At 39.3% G+C, this 18,951-nt stretch overlaps 2 protein-coding genes across 8 annotated transcripts in view; one reads left to right on the forward strand and one right to left on the reverse strand.

Moving 5' to 3' along the window:
- Window positions 1–12,151, reverse strand: part of LOC137983958 (sodium/potassium/calcium exchanger 4-like) — a 19,099-nt gene extending 6,948 nt beyond the window's left edge. The window contains exons 1-7 of one of the 4 annotated variants that reach the window (XM_068831116.1): window positions 12,002–12,151; window positions 6,965–7,202; window positions 5,987–6,147; window positions 4,035–4,202; window positions 3,057–3,240; window positions 2,319–2,376; window positions 1,237–1,430 (exon numbers count right to left, since the gene is read on the reverse strand). In XM_068831116.1, coding sequence (XP_068687217.1) covers window positions 1,237–1,430; window positions 2,319–2,376; window positions 3,057–3,240; window positions 4,035–4,202; window positions 5,987–6,131 — 749 coding nt within the window. In that variant the 5' untranslated portion in view covers window positions 6,132–6,147; window positions 6,965–7,202; window positions 12,002–12,151. Of the gene's footprint in view, window positions 1–1,236; window positions 1,431–2,318; window positions 2,377–3,056; window positions 3,241–4,034; window positions 4,203–5,986; window positions 6,148–6,964; window positions 7,203–11,990 lie in introns of all 4 variants that reach the window. The other 3 variants (XM_068831113.1, XM_068831115.1, XM_068831114.1) reach the window with 3 other exon arrangements.
- On the forward strand, window positions 8,140–18,856 carry LOC137983960 (histamine H2 receptor-like). Of its 4 annotated transcripts, none has more exons than XM_068831121.1 (4): window positions 8,140–9,413; window positions 10,168–10,243; window positions 12,841–12,971; window positions 14,571–18,856. In XM_068831121.1, exon 4 carries the CDS (start codon window positions 14,673–14,675, stop codon window positions 15,648–15,650), a length of 978 nt encoding a protein of 325 aa, XP_068687222.1. In that variant the 5' UTR covers window positions 8,140–9,413; window positions 10,168–10,243; window positions 12,841–12,971; window positions 14,571–14,672; the 3' UTR covers window positions 15,651–18,856. The 4 variants fall into 4 exon arrangements, with proteins under 4 accessions (XP_068687222.1, XP_068687219.1, XP_068687221.1 ...); XM_068831118.1 differs by having other exon boundaries at window positions 8,141–9,413; window positions 14,574–18,856; XM_068831120.1 differs by lacking the exon at window positions 10,168–10,243 and having other exon boundaries at window positions 8,141–9,413; window positions 14,574–18,856.
- Window positions 18,857–18,951: the final 95 nt, after the last annotated feature.

Raw genomic sequence — 18,951 nt, forward strand, 5'->3', positions numbered from 1 at the left:
TCAATACCCACATTTCACCCTTGCTCACCATAGAGTCTCCAGTAGCTCAGTGGTTAGAGCATCCGACTAGATCATGGAGAGTCGTGGGTTCGAATCCCATCTGGGGCTCGGATTTTTCCGAGTTCCCAGTTGGTTCTACCATCATTTCATTTCTCAAGGTTTCAGTTATGTGTTAAAGCAATTAAGGACGGTGCCTACTATTGTTATTGCGCATACGTTCTGCGCATCTCGAGATACTCGGATTTCCTATCGGTGATGCATACTGATACAGGGATATTTTTGCGCGGTTTAAAATTATGCAGAGGAAGTAGATCTTAGTAAGTACTATTGGTATCCAAAAGAAAACGTGGGGGTTGAGAGATAATTAAGCCTCAACTTGAGAAAGAACGCCATACCTGGCTTTGTATTTTAAAGCTTTTTACAAATGTTCATGAATTATCTTTGAAAAATGCGTGGTTACCTCCAATTTTCTCTTGTTAAGATCTACATTTCCCGCATAATCATAAACTGGGGCAAAAATACCTTTGAATTAGTAGGCATAGACTGCGAGCAGTCCCTCTTCAGTCAAGTCTAAGCTCGGCAGGACTGGAGAGAGCGAATTGGCCGAGAGGGAAACTGCCTTCTCCCCAGCTTCCCCTCGGCTTTCGCTCGCTTCGCTCGATTTTCTCACACGCGCTTTCCTCGCTCGCGCGACCATCCTAAGGGACTGCTCGCAGTCTATAGTAGGCACCGCCCTTAAAAGGGGCTTATTTTATCGATCGGCAAAAATTGCAAGTTACAATGTCACGGTGTTTTTTTATGAAACTGGATTAAAAGGGTAATTTTGCTTTGAGGTTTTGCCGAGTAATTGCAAAAGGTTTGAACAAACTGTATTTACTCGAATAAGCGCCGCGATCCCAATGCGGTGCTTATTCGAGGAATTTTGTCAAATTAAAAAATACACTAAAAAGTAACTCTAACACAGCATGGGGAATTTCTTTCCATCAAAGCCGATGTTCTTCGGTTAAAGGTGATTGTACATCACTGCTCGTGCATTAAATAAAATATCGTAAGAGTCAAATGGTGACTATCAAAAGACGTTTCTGTTGATCTCCGTACAGAAATATTTTTCTTTGTAGCGTCCAATTTTTAAATAAGTGCCGCACAAGCTTGAGGCGGGAAAAATTAAATAAACGCTGCGGCACTTATTCGGGTAAATACGGTACGCGAAATAAATGAAAAAAAAAGCTAACTTACTTTGCTCCGGCTAAGGCATCCATTAACTTGGAATTGAACTTCATCAAAACTATGTACAGAATGTAAAGTACTAGGAGGATGATGGACTCGTAAAACTCAAACTTTCCATCCCATGCAAACCAAGAAAAAACTCCTAATGACAAAGCATAGCAAAAGGAGTCTCTCATGAGAGGTCTCCAATCCAACTGAAGAACCTGCCGAGAGAAAGAGCAACACGGAGAGGATCCTTGCAAGGTTGGTTTCCTTTGTTTGATTGTTTGCTTGTTTAGTTAAGTGACAGTCAGTTAACAGTAAGTAATATTTTCAAAACATGTTCAATGTTGATTTTTTTACAGCTAGGCAGTGTTAGACAAGGAATATCCACTGTAGTGTTATTGAGTGGCATATGGCCTACTTTGTTATATTACAACTTGTACGGAAATTTAACTGAAAATGGATGTCCGTATTTTTTACTTACAAATTGAGAATGTTCCTATACATCTTATTCCAAAATGGCCGCCATTTTAGCATTCTTTTGTTTCCTTGCAAATTGGCCCTTTTGGCCTCGCTTTCAAACGTAAAATTCAAAACAATATTTAACCTTGAACGAGGCCAAAAGGGCCAATTTGCAATCAAACAAGAGTATACTAAAATAGCAGCCACAAGAAAACACGTGTATTTAACAATTATTCCACGAGCGCGTGTTCGATACCGAGATGGTTGATAGCCAACGACAGTTGGCTATAATCACCTCATATCCAACAAGCACGAGTGGAATAATTGTTTTATTAAAAACGCCCATAAATTGTGGACAAATCTTCCCTACTTTATTTTGTAAAAACAACAAAACTGATGAGTTCAGTTCCTGATATTTGTAGAGCATGGTTTAATAGCTCACATACAATGATAGCGAAGCCAATGAAAACTCTCGAATTGCATTATCCAATGACCAAGTTTTTAATAAGAGCAGTCAGTCATTTCTTCAATTTCTCGATCGATTGCTGCTCAGTTTTATGCATGCTAGAAATGCAGCAAGAGGCTTGTGAAGGCGAAATGAGGAAACGTAGATAATAATTTACTCAACCATTGAATGGACAACGTACCTTTCCAGCTAAAGCCGCAGTAAGAGCAATAATTACAAGAAGGTTAAATACAGCACTCCTGCAACAATGAAAGCATTACTACTCAATGTCTGACACAAACCATGCAAACCAAGCAAACGGTCCAGCAAAATTCCAAGACCGTTTTGACTGATCAAATAATTCGAAAGAACTCTTCCTGAATCCGACGGGGAGATTGTTCCAGGTAGATGTTTTTCTGCTCTGTTCCTTTCGTTTATTGACCTTGAACTGAGCTACTGCGCACCGGTGGCTGAGTTAATTTCATCCGCAAATGGTTAGACGTTTTAGTCTTCTCGGATAAGGACGATAAACCGTAGGCCCCGTCTCACATCTCTTGTGTAGGACGTTCAAGAACTCACACACTGCTCAAGAAGAGCAGCGACATATTCCCTGGTATCGTGGTCTCTCACTCATTCTATTCTCGGGGCAACTGTGTAAGCTACTTGTTATTCAATTAAGGTTGTAAACTGCACGGCTGCCATTCGTGCCATAAAAGCAATCTGGCAAAATCTTTCACAAAGTTTTTTTTATGAACCCTGAAAAGCCCATAGGGGGGGGGGGGGGGGGGGAAGTGGTCAACTACAAATTCAATCATTTATTCTCCGCCTTAGCGGAAAAAGGTTACATTTTGAATGAAAACGGGATAAGTGGAGAACACTGAGCCAAGAACGAGGGAGATATCTCGGAATACTTTTAAATGGCTATGATCCATCGTCTTACCCTACAATTGTACCGATACCAACATCACTCTCGACAGTTACGCCAGCCACAGAGGCAAATAACTCCGGAGCAGAAGAACCAGCTGCCATAAAGGTTGCCCCAGCAACGTCCTCCGACAGGTCGAGCTTCTCTGAAATTGCTTCTAGCGATGGAACAAAGAAGTCGTCGCAAACTATAGCAAGTGCTGCAACGTGGAAATAACACTAGGATTAGAAAAAGAAAACACTTAAACATTTTTAACGCTTAACATCCACATGAACAAGCAAACGAAACTGACTTGGCCTTGTGACACTGTATGTATCGACAGAATTAACTATCGGAGTGTCATTTGTAGTGCCTCTGACCAGAGGACAGAGTTTTTCTCTTTACTTTACTCTTTTCTTTTATTTGCCCTGTTGCCAATGTCTAAACCTACCGTTCAGATGCATTCAATGGGTAAATAGGCACTACAATTTACATTTACAGTTTAATTCTGTTGATACATATTGTACCACGCGGCCAACTTAGTTCCAAATAATCGTTGCCACGTTATCCTGCCTTTTTTCAGTACGTGACAAACACTTTCTCCCTTTTAACCGCACAATGTGCGCAAGGATGAGTTAACTGTCCGGTCAATGTGTTGTTTCACTTAATTAGTCCTGAGGGCCTGTTTTTGTCCTGCACAGATAAAGGATACGTTGAGCCTTCAAACCCGATGTTCATAAACAACTTTTCGTGTGTTCCGCGTCTGTGGTTTGCGGCATATCTCTCAGGAAATTGCCCTTGCATTGCTTTTTCCTTCCGTTTCCTTATTTTTTTGCTGGCAGTTTCTTCAGTTTCAATTACCCCAGACACTTCTGCTCCCAGTAACAGTTCCTCTATTGCATTCTTGAGTTGTTTGCTTCAGGGCTCACACAATTCTCGAAAGCAATCAGTCCCCTTCCACCTTTCGTTCTCATCACTAATTAGCAAAATGACGCTTTTATTTTAATGACTTACCTATAAATATGATAAGGATACAGAATATATACAAAGCGAGCCAACCATATGCCTCTGGACGAGTTGTCCATGATTCTCTATTTGAATAGTTTCTTTCGTGTCCTATTTCAAAGTTGCAAGTCTCCCACTCCACAGTTGACAGTAAATGTCTTGATAGAAAAGCAGACTCTGTACATGGTAAAACACCAAATACAAATTCAGTGCTGCTGATCAAGATAGCAAATATTGACACAATACCTCCGTTTCTCCCTCCCATGGGTTTTTAGATGTCGTTCGAATGGCTTCTTTTTCTGTGTTCGGGTAAATGGTGGACCGAATAATTCACTGAATGTGGTCAGTAAACCGATTTCTAAGAAAATGCAACAGAATTTAGAATGGTATCAGCGTATAGTACAGTACCACGGTTGTCTAATGAGCCAGATGACACGTTGACTTAGTATGAAAAGAGCCAAAATAACTTCTCTTGTTCCGCTGGAACAAGCCAAGAAGATGACAATTAAATTCGTCTGCAAAAAAAACCAAACTTCTCAATTGAAACAAGTTTTCGAGGTGACGCAAATCAGTAACAATTTCGTATAAATTTTGAAAGCCCCAATGACGTTATGACGGGACTTCATCAATAGTTAAAACTATGATAGACAGCCTTTTGTTTGCAAGCATCAAAACAAAGAATAGGCGTTTTCATCGATTGGGTAAAAATTTCTACGCGGTTAATTTGACGCCACTAATCATTAATGTGGTGTGTTAGTTCTCTTATTCTAGCAATTGCTTCAGATTACTACAAAACTCTTTTTTACAGCTAAACGTTTGATAAGAAATCACCTGGCCGGGCCAGCGGTCAGTGCAGGTGCCAAAGAATTCTGCAGTCTGACTGAGGAAAAGTAATCATTTAATGGCGACATATAGGTACTTCACGTCACCAGAACAAAACGAATTGTTCTTTACTTGGACCTATACAGTCACGGAAACTTGAATTAGAGGCGCGTAAATTTGTGTTAACATGCCGATGTATTTTAATAAAAAGAGAGTAACTGCTGGTGCGGTTCAAGCTAAAGAGGGCGTTTGCAGCCGGGACAGGTGAGGATGGACTTGTGCTTTTCCGTTTGAGTTGGCATCTTCAGGAGACCGACAACATCGTCAAAATGGATAGTCACTAACAGAAAGTGATGAGCGATGCAATGTTAGGATCCTCAAACTAGGGATTGAGTTCCAGTTTATGAAGATTGGCCTTTGTGACAAAAGCCTAAGACAGTAGAAACAAGTTGATGGGTCTCCATACAGGGGAATCGCGGTCAATCTCAGCTCTAAAAAGTTGACTGCCTTATAATTGACGTCAAAACTATGGGCATACAAGTGAAACTTTTTATTAATTTAACAAAAGACCCAGTTTCATTACCACAATATGTCCGTCCAAGATGAAAATTCGTCTTGTCTTTGCCTGTCATTAGACTATTAACAAAACGTATTGACTAGACCATCGACTGTTCAATCAACGCTAACTCCCGCAGTAGAATCATTAAGAATAATAGCCATTGTATAAGTTGTTACAAATAACAAACTAGTAAAATTTGTTACATAACCGGCCATGCCGTGAGCATCAGTTTTTCATTTATTGTCTTTTAACTCTGTTCCGGTTTGCACTTTTAAATGAAAATTTAACAGGAAATCATTAAAAATGTTTTATAAAATTTTTAATCTCACTTCAACTGCCGGGTGATAGGTTGTCTTTTCAAAAAAGACATTGCTCACGACAGATTCGAGTTTTAATATTTTATGAAACCCGGCTGAAAACTTCAAACGAATTAAAAATATGGCCAATTAATAGTTCCTGCGTTTTTTTAATTGATATGCAGTTTACCACAAATCTATGGCAAACCAACCGAAATCTATATCAGAAATACTCAAAGATTAAATAAAACTCTTATTTATAACTGAAATGGTCTGATCCTTACCCCCATCGCTCCATTTAAAACCGACTACTGCTGATTTAAAAATTAAACCGCAACAGACGAAAATAGATATCACCAGCAACCGACGACATAATCTTAAACATTTTCGTAGCGGAGGGCTTGCTGTACACGTCTTTCTTTCTTTCATATTCAGCGGCTAAAGCCTGCGGACAAGACAAACATAGTTTAATATCATTCATTTTTGGATCATGAAATATTAAGGGAAAATTATGCCTGAAAGTAGTTTAGTCTACACAAAGGAGATTATCAAAAATACGACTGCGTATTATTGTCCGCACGCGAACTTTGACGAGATTATAGAAACTGATTGACTAGCTTTTTCAAATGAGGAGAGGCCAATTTTCTTTTTGTTATGTTCATTTTCTTTTCCGGATGGATTTCTTGATCACCTTGCCGTATGAATGATATCCTGAATACAACAGACGAGACAAAAAATAATAATTTCAGGCTTATATTTCAAACTAAGCAGCTATCCGGAGGCAATGAATTTCATAAGAATTTTGATTTTCACTGAGTTTAAGTGCAATTTGTGAACAACTGCACATGTCCGGGATGTTTACGGAAAAGCCGTACACTGACCGCGACTCCCAGTCGAGATAAAAGCAATCTACAGTATTTTTTGGAAATTACCATGCAAAATCCTGTAACATAAAATTTAATAAGCTTAAACTTATGACTTAACTTAAGTTTAATTAAGCTTATATGGTATCCTTTGAAAAACGATCCCGAAAACTGCAACGAAATCGTAGAGCCTGCCCACACAAAAACGTTTTGAATTTCTTTCCTTGGACTGCAGTGCACGACGACTTGAATAAATGATCATTTGCATATATTTCATTAGCTGAATGTGAAGCGAATTTACGAGATGTCAAGTCGGGCGAAGAGCAGTCTCAGATTGCTAAGCCACAACCTTATGGCGAAAAAAGCAAAGAAATGTCAGTTAAATGCTAAACAAAATACCTTCTACGCATGGCAAGACCAGCACAAGCTTATTTTCTCCTCTTTTTCATGCTTTTTGGTCCGTTTTAAATTCTTTTGACCTCCTTGTCGTTGTAGGCTGGGATATTCAAGACTTTCGCCATTCAAACGCATTGTCGTATCATGAGTACGTCATCGTAACCACGGTAACGACGTAATCAAAGCACTTTCCTTCGCGATTCCTTAGGTCCATGTTACCCTCAAGGGAGAAAATCTGGAGCTAAAAGCAATGAATTATTCAGATATTGATTCAAAAATGCCCGGAAAAAACAAAACAGCATTTGCAAAATGAAACATGAGATCGCATATTTAAGATACCTATTTTTAGCGGACAAAAAAAATCGTATTTCAGTAGAACCAGCTGCAAATGTTAGTTTTTTTGCACGCTATTTGTGTGAGAAACTTCCTTAATTTCACAAATACAGCTAAAATCTGTGATTTAGTTCAAATATGCCACACACTCTTCCAGTTGTCTTGAATATTCCATCAATTCTTGACGAAATTTCACGGCAGGAGAGATTGTGGTAAAAAAGATAATAGTAAAATAACTCCACCTGCATAATAAGAATATTTCCGCAAACGAACGTATCTCAATGCTTGTTATTAGTTTTAGAGACGTTTGCTCCATGACGCATTTGATATTTTCCAAACATTTTGCGAAATCTATAGGCTACTAAGGAAAATGGTTTTACATCTTCCAGCATTGTCCGTGCAGATAAATTAAGAAACTGAAATAAAGCGCTGTATGAATATATACGCATCACAGAAACGTCATTGCCAGTAAAACGAAATTTATTTTTGAGTGCACAATAGTTGTCGCGAGCTAGATATCTGGCTAATTTTTAGTTTTCTTAAACACGAGAATCTAATCAAAGATCTCCTACTGTTAACTTGTATTAAAGGTGTACTGACAACTTCGCGAAGATATAATATCCGACCTATTTTACCAGCACTGAAGCTCTTAGGCCATCCCCTGTTTTGTTTTTTTCGTTTACCGTCGAATGCGTTTCTTGATATTGGGTCGGTCAGTCGGATTGAAAAAAAAAAAACCTAAAGAAAAAAATCATAAGCATTCTCGGAATCGGAGGCCTGGTAGCCCAGCATCATAGCTGTGGAGCCTTTTTTTTTTTTGAAAAATGCCAAAAATTTGGGTCGGTCGGACGACGTTAAACGGAGAAAAAAAGGGGATGGCCTTACCTTTATCAAATCAAACTAAAGTCGTTGGTACACTGTTGACTTTACATTTTCTGTTCGGCTGTGGTCTTTTGGAGTTTAAAGTAATATGTCCAAACCTGCAGTACCAGCAGAGATGAGAGATACAAAATAAAAGCGATATTGTTTTTGCTTTCCTGTATCTACTCGGCTGGAAAATTTGAAAAATAACATTGGCTGCTTTAGATTGAATATCATACTGACATGCAGCTGAATACTCGAGAATACGCCGTAACCGCAACCGTACGGAAAAAATGCATATTATATGTTCTTAGTTGAATGAAGTTCTGTCTGACGAGCGCTTATGCGCGAAACTCAGAGTCACAGAGAATCGATGCGTCCTCTTTAATCCCGGCCTTCAACTTATGTGAATTAGTTTAGGACTATTGAACATGATCTTCTCCACGAGATATTCAATGAATATACACGAGACAGGAACGCAGTATTCTCCGACAGATTGACATTCGAAAAATCGAAAATTGTTTGATTAACTTTCCAACAAGAACGACAAAACAAAAGCTATAATAACTTATTAATTCCCAAAAAGCCTTAAAACTTAAAACACCACTGATGAAATGGTGGGAAAAGTGTCAAAAGTAGTCAGCTAAATCGCCCCAAACATAAATAATAGTCGTAGACCAACTATTATTTCAATTTTATTCAAATGTTCTCCAGTAATCCCCAGAAAAAAAAAGGAAGAGCTAATGACACCCAAAAGATAAATCAACATTTTTTTGGCCAGAGAAGGTTATGTAACTGCATTTAGTCAGGCCAGGTGATGATGGATTTGTCTCCTGAGCTCAGTCACTTAACCACGCTTGGCAAATAACAAACTGTTCTCTTCTATCTCAATTGGGCATTACTGTGTTGATGGCTTTTTTCTCGATATGGTTCCATAACCTTCAAGATTCAATATCTCTTTGTTTAATTCTCGTGTCTTAATCCAAATGGTGACCTTACTACATGTATACCATTCAAACAAAAGACAGCCCTTTGATCCTCTCTTCGATACATTCTCTCAAGCCTGTATATCCCTACGGGGTTCCCAGGGGGTGACAGGAAGAAACACATGAATAAGCCATGACTTCCCGTAAGCTCCTGGAGTTGATCTCCTGTATCCCTGCGATATACAAATACTCAACACACGTATAAAACTTGTCAGTACTGATTTGCCAAGCCCATGCTCACGATTCACGTACCAATAAGGCTGACTATCTGGGTATGTCGTAACTTAATAATGCTTGCTTTTATATCACTTTTTTGTTCATCGACGTGAGAAAAAGACAAACAAATGGTTCCGGAGAAAAACCTTTTTATGCTTTCCATATTAAACAAAAGCACGGTTTTCAAGAAAGACCCAAAATCTCAGGGTTGGGAAAGTTGAAGGCCTTGGTCGCTGGAGCGTAGTCTGTTCTGGTGTGATCAGATAGTAAAAGGGGGCGGAAATCATATTTTGCAAGAGAGCTAGCCAGAAAACAAGAAGAGGCACAGGAAAGGCCGCTTTTGAGCCTCATTTTTCGTGCGTGGCTGAAACATCTTTCGTCCGCATAACGATTGAACCCCTCCTTGAACCGGCATGTCTCAACTGGTTAAGCCACCTTAACCCTCATTGCCGGGTCTTTAACCGAGGGAGCGTTGATTTTAATTTTTATTTATAAGCGCAGCCATGCCTTTTGGAAAGTAACTGGCTAAAATGCACTTGTCGAGTGAGATTCACTTAACTACGAGTGTACCTTCTCCACTTTAAAGACAACATAACGAATCGGACAAAGTTTCGAAACATGCAATCATGCCTTTTAAATTGAATTTTATTTGAATCTATGAGAGCTAATTCTTCCAACCTTCTGTGCCGAGTTGAGTGCCTTAGCACAAAAAGCAATGATAATGGATTAGGCACCGTATTGTCGTCAAAGGCTTTCATTATCGAAACTCTAAAAAAACCGGTAAATATTATTTTCTTTTTGTCTCCATAGGGTGCCATTATGTAGGAAAGAAGGTGCGCCCAAACTTAATCAAAAAAAGTCTGAAAAGATAAATGGGCTTCCCACGGTAATTTTTTAATTTACGAAATAAGGGATTACACATTTAAAAGAACTGTAAAAAATGATGTTTGGGTTATTCAAGTTTGCTCAGTGATGTTGTTTGATGTTTGGGTTATTCAAGTTTGCTGAATATGGAAGCGAACAAAAACTTCGGGAGGCACTGAAAACTAATACGCTTAATTCCCTATAGCTTTCTTATAAAAAATCAGTGAGATTTTTGGAAAACCAAACGGATCAAATTTCTTCACTTACTAAGCTACAGTAGGTCTTTCCGAAACGATTCTACTGAAAGTATTCGTGGGTGTCTCCGATAATGCATTGCAGGCCACAAAATTTGTCGTAATTTTCAAAAGGGGGATGTAGTTTCCATCATTCTTAGTGACACAAAAGAAATGCCCAATCGAACAAATCATTTCTAAAAACACAAAGCAAAAAATGTACGATTGACAAGAAAAATAATTTTCAATGTTTCAGTGACTCCAGCGAAACTGGAGTTTCGTTTAACTTCAAGGTGGTTTTGTGTAATATTGGTAAAAGCAAGAAAATGTCTTCTTTATGTAACACGGATTATAAAGTTTTTTTAGGTTAATTAAGACTCGCATATATCTGGAAGGAAACAATTCAAATTCATCCCTTGCCTGCTTCTAAGAACCACACCCATTAAAACAATGGAACAAATAATTGCTTCAGGAAAATTTCCTAGAAACGCTGTGTGATCAAATTTAAGTTTGAGGTACGTTAATATGACAAATTTAATAAGTTTTTAAGACAACAAGAGTTTCCAATTATACAGTAAATTTAATGTAACATCCATGTGATTTCGTGCGATGATAAAAGCAAGCATAGGTAAAATACACTTCGCAATTTTATGCAGATTACAAATGTAAATTGCGAAGACTAGAACGAATTTAATGATTTCCGACACTTTTTGCCTCCCACAAAAAATAACACCCATATGAGAAATAGGAAAAAGTAATTGCTTACTTTTAAACACAAATTTACGAGCGCATTGCGTTGACAAGATAATTATAAAACATGAACTCATGATAAACAGCAGCTTCGTGGAGACGTAAGGTTTCATGATAATACGAGTCAGCATAGAAAAAGGTACCCTTCCTCATGAAGAGCAAGTTATACAAAAGGTGCATTATTTTGAGAATATTATTTGTATTCCTATTAACTGAACGAAATAACTAGAATTAGGTCTTCCAAAATGAAACGGTGTGGTCATCAAGGAGGTCGTCTGGGAACTATAGTGGACTATGTTTGCAAACGGCAATTTGACTACAAGTACCAGAATCCTTTAAGTCTTGCCTGTCCCATGCTAATTAGAGCTATTGTTATTTCTACCCCAATAGAAAAACAAACTGAATTGTGGTAGTTGTAGTCAAATGACGCTATCGTGAAAGTTGCCTATTTTAATTAAAGAAAGCGTGGTCAGTGTTTTCCGTGAAAAGACTGTAAAGCGTATCACTCTCATCTCATTCCGTTTACTCTGCTTATCATATGCAGAATATTTTATTCTGAAATCGGGAGTCCCAAAAGAACAGGTTAAAGAAATAAGCAATGGTCGAATAAGAGCGACGAAGAAGAACCTTTGCTGAAGACAATTTGTTAGGTCAGTTGACGAGACAACTAGTTCATTCAGTTGTCCAGAAAACAAGAATTCTACAGGGTCTTCACTACAGTAATATCGTACGGTTTTTGAAAAAAAAAAAAAACAACAAGAACAAAACACTGGAGCTGGTGAAAACCTTTATGTTACCGTAACTTTTCATCCAAAATCGTGGCTTCTATAGTTCTTTTCCTCGCAAACGGAGCACCAATTGATTTTGGCCATTCCCATGGTAAATCCAACTGAAACAGAAACATCTTTTGCTAGGAAAGCAAGAGCCTTTATCTTATTCGACTTCTCTCATCCGATTGACAGAAAGTTCAATGTCATATCGTTGTTTATCTTGGTATATCCGGAATTTAAACGTCCGGAAATGGACTTTTTTAAAATTTCAAAAAAATCGCTTTGATCAATCACACTCTGAAAAATTCAAACACTTTTTCCACCAAACTAGAATGCAATCATTTGATTGATGGTACAAAACATTTTAAGTGCTGTTTAACTCCGAGTTTCAAATAGATCGAACTTAAATACTAAAATATTTTAGAAAAGATCTTTGGTTAATTAAATAGCTCCGAAAACATACTGTTTATCTTGTCGTGTTACTGGTGGACGCGGTTCCAATCTCTTTGACACAGAAGAGTATGAGTTTAGCTAATCTTGCTCTTAAGTGGATTGTCAAGTTAAAATAATGAAAAATTCATCCTTTGCCGCATGCAAAGTGCATTGAAATTTCGTTGGTGTAATGTCACAATTTTATCGCTGACTTTCTCAAAAACTAATAATTACATCACTTAGAATATGAATCGATCACGAGATCTGATCGCATAAAACTGCAACAGGCAAAATTGTTGCCAAATTTAAATATTTTTCAAACGTAGAATGTTTGCTTAATCTATGGCTTTGCGATACCGACCGGGGATATCAAAGTACTATGCATACTGTTCAAACGTTCTCTTAACAGTTGTTTGGGCTTTTTCCATTCCCAGGATTAGATTTCAGTTAAGAAAACTGCACGTTTAAGGAAGAATTAACTTTGGAAAATTCAGTGACAGCATCATCACAAACCGACTGATTTCAGTGCGTAAAAAGTGAAGTCGCCGGGTGTTTTCGCCTAAAGGTACGAAATTCGTATTCAATAGTTGTTACGTTTTTTACATATCAAAAGTTGCAAAAACAGGATCAGTGGGTTCTGACTTGTATACGTATCACCCAAGACTGATTCGATTGCTCTCAAGTTGAGTGAGAAGACGTTTCTCGACCCTTGAAGCCGCGATATTTTGATCAGCACAAGAAATTACTACCTCTGAGTGGACCCAAAATATCTGCAACCGTATTGAAGACCCATTTTTTTTTCTAACGTTTGAAGACACATTTTTATCGAATTTCTGTGACTGCGCAAAAGATGCGGGTGTCTAAGATTCACTTGTTTCCTGTATGAGAATTATTATCAGCAGAAGCCTATAAATCCCGCATTTTCCTTGTGGTCTTCGTTTTTTCCGAGTGTGTTTATTTAGATCACTTTTCCTACCAAATTCTTGTGCCTATTAGCCAATCAACACACAATTTCTCCCTTTTCGTCACATACACAAAAAATAATGACGACTAGAATCTGAAAACAATCAGGTCTGAGAAAATGATCATTTAATTAAATTGTTCGCTCTGAGAGGTGAACTCCTGTTCTAAGTGATGACCGAAATATCGCAGCCTGCGGAACGAGAGAAGGGATCGATTTTCCTCTTTTTGTTTTTGCCTACAGGCCTGGCCAAACGCTGGCAACATTTCAATGCAACATCTTACAACATTGTTGGGCACAACTTGTTGCATACATTTGGCCCCCTGTTGCCATAAGTTGCATCAAATTTGAAAACGGTCAAATTTTTCGTGCAACATTCGGGAGCTTGCATGATGTTGTACTCGTTTGGCCACGTGCACGCAACACTGTTGCATTAGGGAACTTAAGCAACGACAACGGCGACGGCAACGAGAACGTCACAAATGTGCATATTTAGTAGGCAAAAGCAATAGCTTTGCACGCCCTGCACGTGCGTTTTACACTTTCGTCCATTTCTTTGCCGTCGTCAGCAAAACTACAACGTGAAATAGCCAAATTTGAGGTTTTATGGACAACGTCATTACTTGAGGATAAATTTTCATTTTCTGCCCTTAATTGAGCGCCGTTCCTACGAGCGTCATTTTTGAGGAACTACCACACCCCCGTCATATTAAAAAAGTTGAAATAGTAACGAAGCGATTACAATAACGCGAATTTATATTTCGAGATGACGTTCTCGTTGCCGTCGCCGTCGCCGTTGCTTAAGTTCCCTATTAGGGCATGCGCGCGAGGTCCACTTCTTTGCGTGCCTGGGGCCTGGGGGACATAATCGACATGTTGCATTGAAAATGTTGAGTGCGTTTGGCCAGCCCTTTCAACGCATGTCGCACCATCATGCAACAATGTTGTAAAATGTTGTGTTGAAATGTTGCGAGCGTTTAGCGAGGCCTAAACAGTTTGCCGTGCCGTGCTGCACATAACATGTTTGCCAGCGGGTTTTCGTTCCTATGCCTGGGGTACTAGAGACGGAACAGGAGAAGCAACAGAACAACATGAAAAACCGCATAGGAAAATCCTTTGGTCCGATCTCCTCAATATACCGGTAGGTCTTGTAAAAAGTTGTCATAGATATATACACAGAATTCTCTTCAACATTGATCTTAGCAGGTCATTGGCAGAAAAACTAAAACATCAAGGTCCACGACGGAGAAAGAGCAAACAACAACAACAACAACAACAACAAAAAGAAACTGCATCATCAACAAAATGAACGAATCGCGTCCTACAAACTCGTCAAGTGTTCAAGTCCCAAACGATCTATCTTTCTTGGCAACCAATGTGTTCTTAGTGATTACCATAATCATCGCAGTATTCGGCAACACTCTGGTTTGTCTGGCCTGCGTTATTTCGAAACGACTCCAAAGCTTTACCAGTGGTTTTATAATCAGCCTTGCGGTGTCTGATATTCTTGTCGGTCTCATCTCCATGCCTATATGGCTGTCTGTTAACCTAACAGGAAAACCTAACGTCAAAGAAACCCCTGGCATTTACAAAGCATGGCTTTGTTTTGATATTGTTTGCGGCACAGCGTCAATTATGAATCTAGTATTCATTAGCCTTGATCGATTACTTGCAGTGACTTTTCCTCTCCGCTATCAAATCATCGTCTCGCGAAAACGAATTGCCATCGCCATTGCATTTATTTGGGTTTATTCGGTGACTATCGCATCTATATATCCACTTCGATGGCGAGGCTACCCACTCTTCGTCGCCTTGGCTTCCTTTTTCGTTCCTTTATCAATCATGGTTATCGCCTATTCAAGGATTTTCCACGTCGCCTTGACACAGACTCGGAGTATTTGTCGTGTCCACACGGACCAAGCAGCGTCTCAAAGAAGCGTCATCGTGACCTTGCAGCGTAACATCAAAGCTGCTCGAACACTGAGCATCGTTATTGGCGCATTTGTTATTTGTTGGTGCCCATTTTTCGTGGTCACATTATTATTTATCTACTGTAAAACCTGCAATATTTCCCCTGAAGTTCTGGCTACAAACAAGTGGTTACACTACGGTAACTCGGCGTTAAACCCACTCATCTACAGCTGCCTGAACAAAAATTTTAGGGCCGCTTTTAAGGATGTACTCAAGATCATGGTGAATAGGAGAATTGTCCGCGCAGATGCGAACGGCTCGAGTGCGATCCATACGCGTGCATTTTCAATTACAGGAACACATCACAGATAAACTCAAGAATCAGTGGCAAGATGCAGAGTTTAATACTCTTTCTGTCCAAAAGGACAAATTAGTTCGTGAATGTTCTCATTGGGAACCATGCCATTCAAATCAAAGCGGAGTTTTTAATATGCTTCAAACATGTTTTATTCCGGGCTGGGAATCTGTGGGCACTTGAACTCAAAATCGTGGGGTGGTTGTCTCAACCCTTCTACGGTGGTCTCATGTTTCTCTGACGGTATCTCTTATAAATTGCGAAAAAAAGGAGTTTGTGGTATTGTGCTATTTCTCATATCTTAGATCAAACATAAAATACAATAATTAACAACTATTCCCCGAATAGTTGTTTTTAGTATATACTGAAACAGTGAGATAGTAATAAAGCAACGATTACATAGCACTTGGATAATCACCTCCGAGTTAGTCAATCAGCGCGCTCGGAAAGCACTATTAGGGAACTTAAGAACGCGCGTTTTTGAGACGCGGACGGCAACCGGAAGAGAGCATTTCGCGTGCCAGGGCAGTGGTGTTTCGCAGATGTTTAGACTGATCATCTCTAATGAACAAAAGATACTTAACAATGTAAATGTGGTTGTGTGAAGACAAGTTAAAAGGGAAAACAACTCACTTCCGGTCGCCGTCCGTCAAAGGATATGCGGAGTTTGAGTAGCCAATCAGAGCGCGGCTTAGACACTACCTACTGTTTTGGTACATACCAGGAGCCCATTACCCGGAGCGTGCAACTTACCTATTTTCGTGCAACGGCGTTTTCACAAGTAAGGTTTTTTTTTTTCAGATTGAATTTCCCGCTAATGAGACTCCCACAGGAGCCCGATGACCAATTACAAGAAATTAAGCTGACGTCATAGGGTCACCGAACCGGAACTGCCTTTGTTTTTTGACCTAATTCGCGGGAAGGGCTAGTCTAAAAATAAACCTACTTGTGAAAACGCCGTTTCACAGACGCTGTATGGAAGTTGCACGCTCCAGATGGGCTCCTGTACATACTAATTAACAATTTTTCGCCGAAGCGAGATGAATATCGGTGAATAAAAACCTAGAGAAACTCAATTTATTTCTTCCGTCTGTCACCTCGACAAAATGGCTTGCGGCCATTTTGAAAAAAATGGATGTTGGCATTGCTCGTGTTGAGTAGAAGTATAATCAAAATGTCTTGCTTTTCGTTTCCGACGGTTGCGGAGAGATGTTCCTGAGGAAGTGGAGTGTCAGTTTAGTATGTCTAAGACAATGTACATGTGGAGCACAATGAGACATTTTGACAAACAATTTTTTTTTATGATGAACGTAATCATATAGAGTCGAACCTCGCCTAACGGACAACTCCAGTAAGCGGAGTAAGGGGAAGATCAATGGTAAAATGATTAGTTGGAAAAAAACAAACTTTTTAATAAGCTACTGTAACAGCTGTAAGTTATTGGGGCAAAGGTTATCAATTTAGTCATTAGCTACCAGAATTTGAATAAAAATAGCCGCTTGATAGATTGGATGTGGTTTCAGCCTTTGTAAGATGGTTATGACTATGAACAGATTGTTCAAACCCTGAGAGCGTTACAGGGTCACACGGAAACACGGAAAAACAATTTCTTTTGAATGTGGAGATTTCCAGATTCTGGTGAATTTTAAATTCGTATTTTCGATAGCGCATTGTGAACGATGTCGCTTTGACGTTTTAAGTCGAGAATGCGCCTTGATGAGCTGTGAAAATGCTCTTGTAGATTTGGGACTCAGTAAGCCCCACAAGGTACTAAGTACAATTTGTTAACACTGTGCATTCCAGTTTCTTTCACTAATTTATTTTCCTCAGAGAAGACATGAAACCATCTATTAAAGCGAAACACAAATTCCTGTTAATTATAGCGGCTGTCAACAGAAGTTGAGGTGACTTTAATCCTAACTGTAGGAATTTAGAATTGTAATGAATATCCTTTTACTATTTAATACAAGTGTGTTATAAATCAGACCACAAAGCACAAGGAAATACGTGGAGTCCACGCGCTGTGAAACACATAACCGGTGCCAAGTGCAAAAGACACATATACAAGAGACTCGTCACATCTGAATCAACTTTGTCTTGATCTTCATTGTAGAGTCATTTGCAACGTGGTGCTAAGACACCAATAGTGCGAGCATATCCCGCCATTGTGCCTTGTCAGCTGCCGTTGACTCCAAATCCTGATCCATTCCGGCCAGTTTTGCATCGCGTTCCACGGTATCGATCCACCACGGGTGCGGCACTTTCCCCTTCTTCGCTGTGCATTCTCAGGCCTCCATTGTGATAAGGCTTTAGGAAGTCTTTCCTGACCCATCCGGCAGACATAGCCAAACCATCTTAGTCTTCTAGTCTTAAGGAGAAAAGACGCTGGAGTCTGACCTGTCCTTTCCCTGAGTAGAGTAGTTCTCTTTAATTGAGTATCAAATGACCCGCCCAAACAGGACTGAAATGTTTTGCGATAAAACATATTAAAACGTTGTTAAGTGACCAAACAGGTTGGTGTTTAAGAGAGTGGCAAAACGGTTTAAACATATCTTAGAAAACAAGTATCAAAGTCCAGATGCAAAGAATTGAGAAATCGTTCGGAAGTAAGTCAATATGGAAAAATGCGAAATCCGGCGGAGCAAATTAATGAAATGTGTAGTGGCCACAATACTCTGTCAAGTGCTAGAAGATGACAAATAAATAAAAAATGAACAAGGAATTTTCCATTCGCCATCTTGAAAAAAGCGCCTGCATGATGCTGTATCCATGGATACAGACCAATACGTTGACTCAAGACACATGCGTGCGTCAGACATGTGTTGTTTCGAGTGCTGTCCAAACGCTAACTTAAGTATCAGGCTTCCATGATAATCAGGCTATCCAAACGCGCAAAACCATGTTTGGTAAGCGCTTACTAAACACGAGACAATATAAATGTTTTATCGGAAGTTTGATCCCCTTCAAATTTTACCCAACTTTCGACAGATCTGTAATGCGCCGATCAATTCGAAGCTTTAACTTCCTCCCCGGGAAAAGCCCGGGCATTTGAACTGTTGAAGATTGGATCTTTCAAATCCCCGCCCCCTCGGGCAAAAATGGTGTTCAAATGCCCTACCCTAGCGTCGGATTTGTCTGTCATACCCTACTAAAAGAAAAATCGTCGTCGGTACCTGCCGTCTTTAATAAAGACCTTTTGAAAACTTTTTTTGTAACCCAATCGCTCACAAATGCTACACCTCTTCCTTTAAACTCTTCCGTCTCGTCCAAACACGTCTTTTATAGCTGTTAGCGACTTCGGCGCCCGAAAAAAACACT

This window comes from Montipora foliosa, chromosome 13 (genome assembly GCF_036669935.1).
Source record: "Montipora foliosa isolate CH-2021 chromosome 13, ASM3666993v2, whole genome shotgun sequence".
NCBI lineage: Eukaryota > Metazoa > Cnidaria > Anthozoa > Scleractinia > Acroporidae > Montipora > Montipora foliosa.

Coding starts and splice junctions, on each gene's coding strand:
- LOC137983960 (XM_068831121.1), top strand. CDS start 14,673: ATGAACGAATCGCGTCCTACAAACTCGTCAAGTGTTCAAGTCCCAAAC.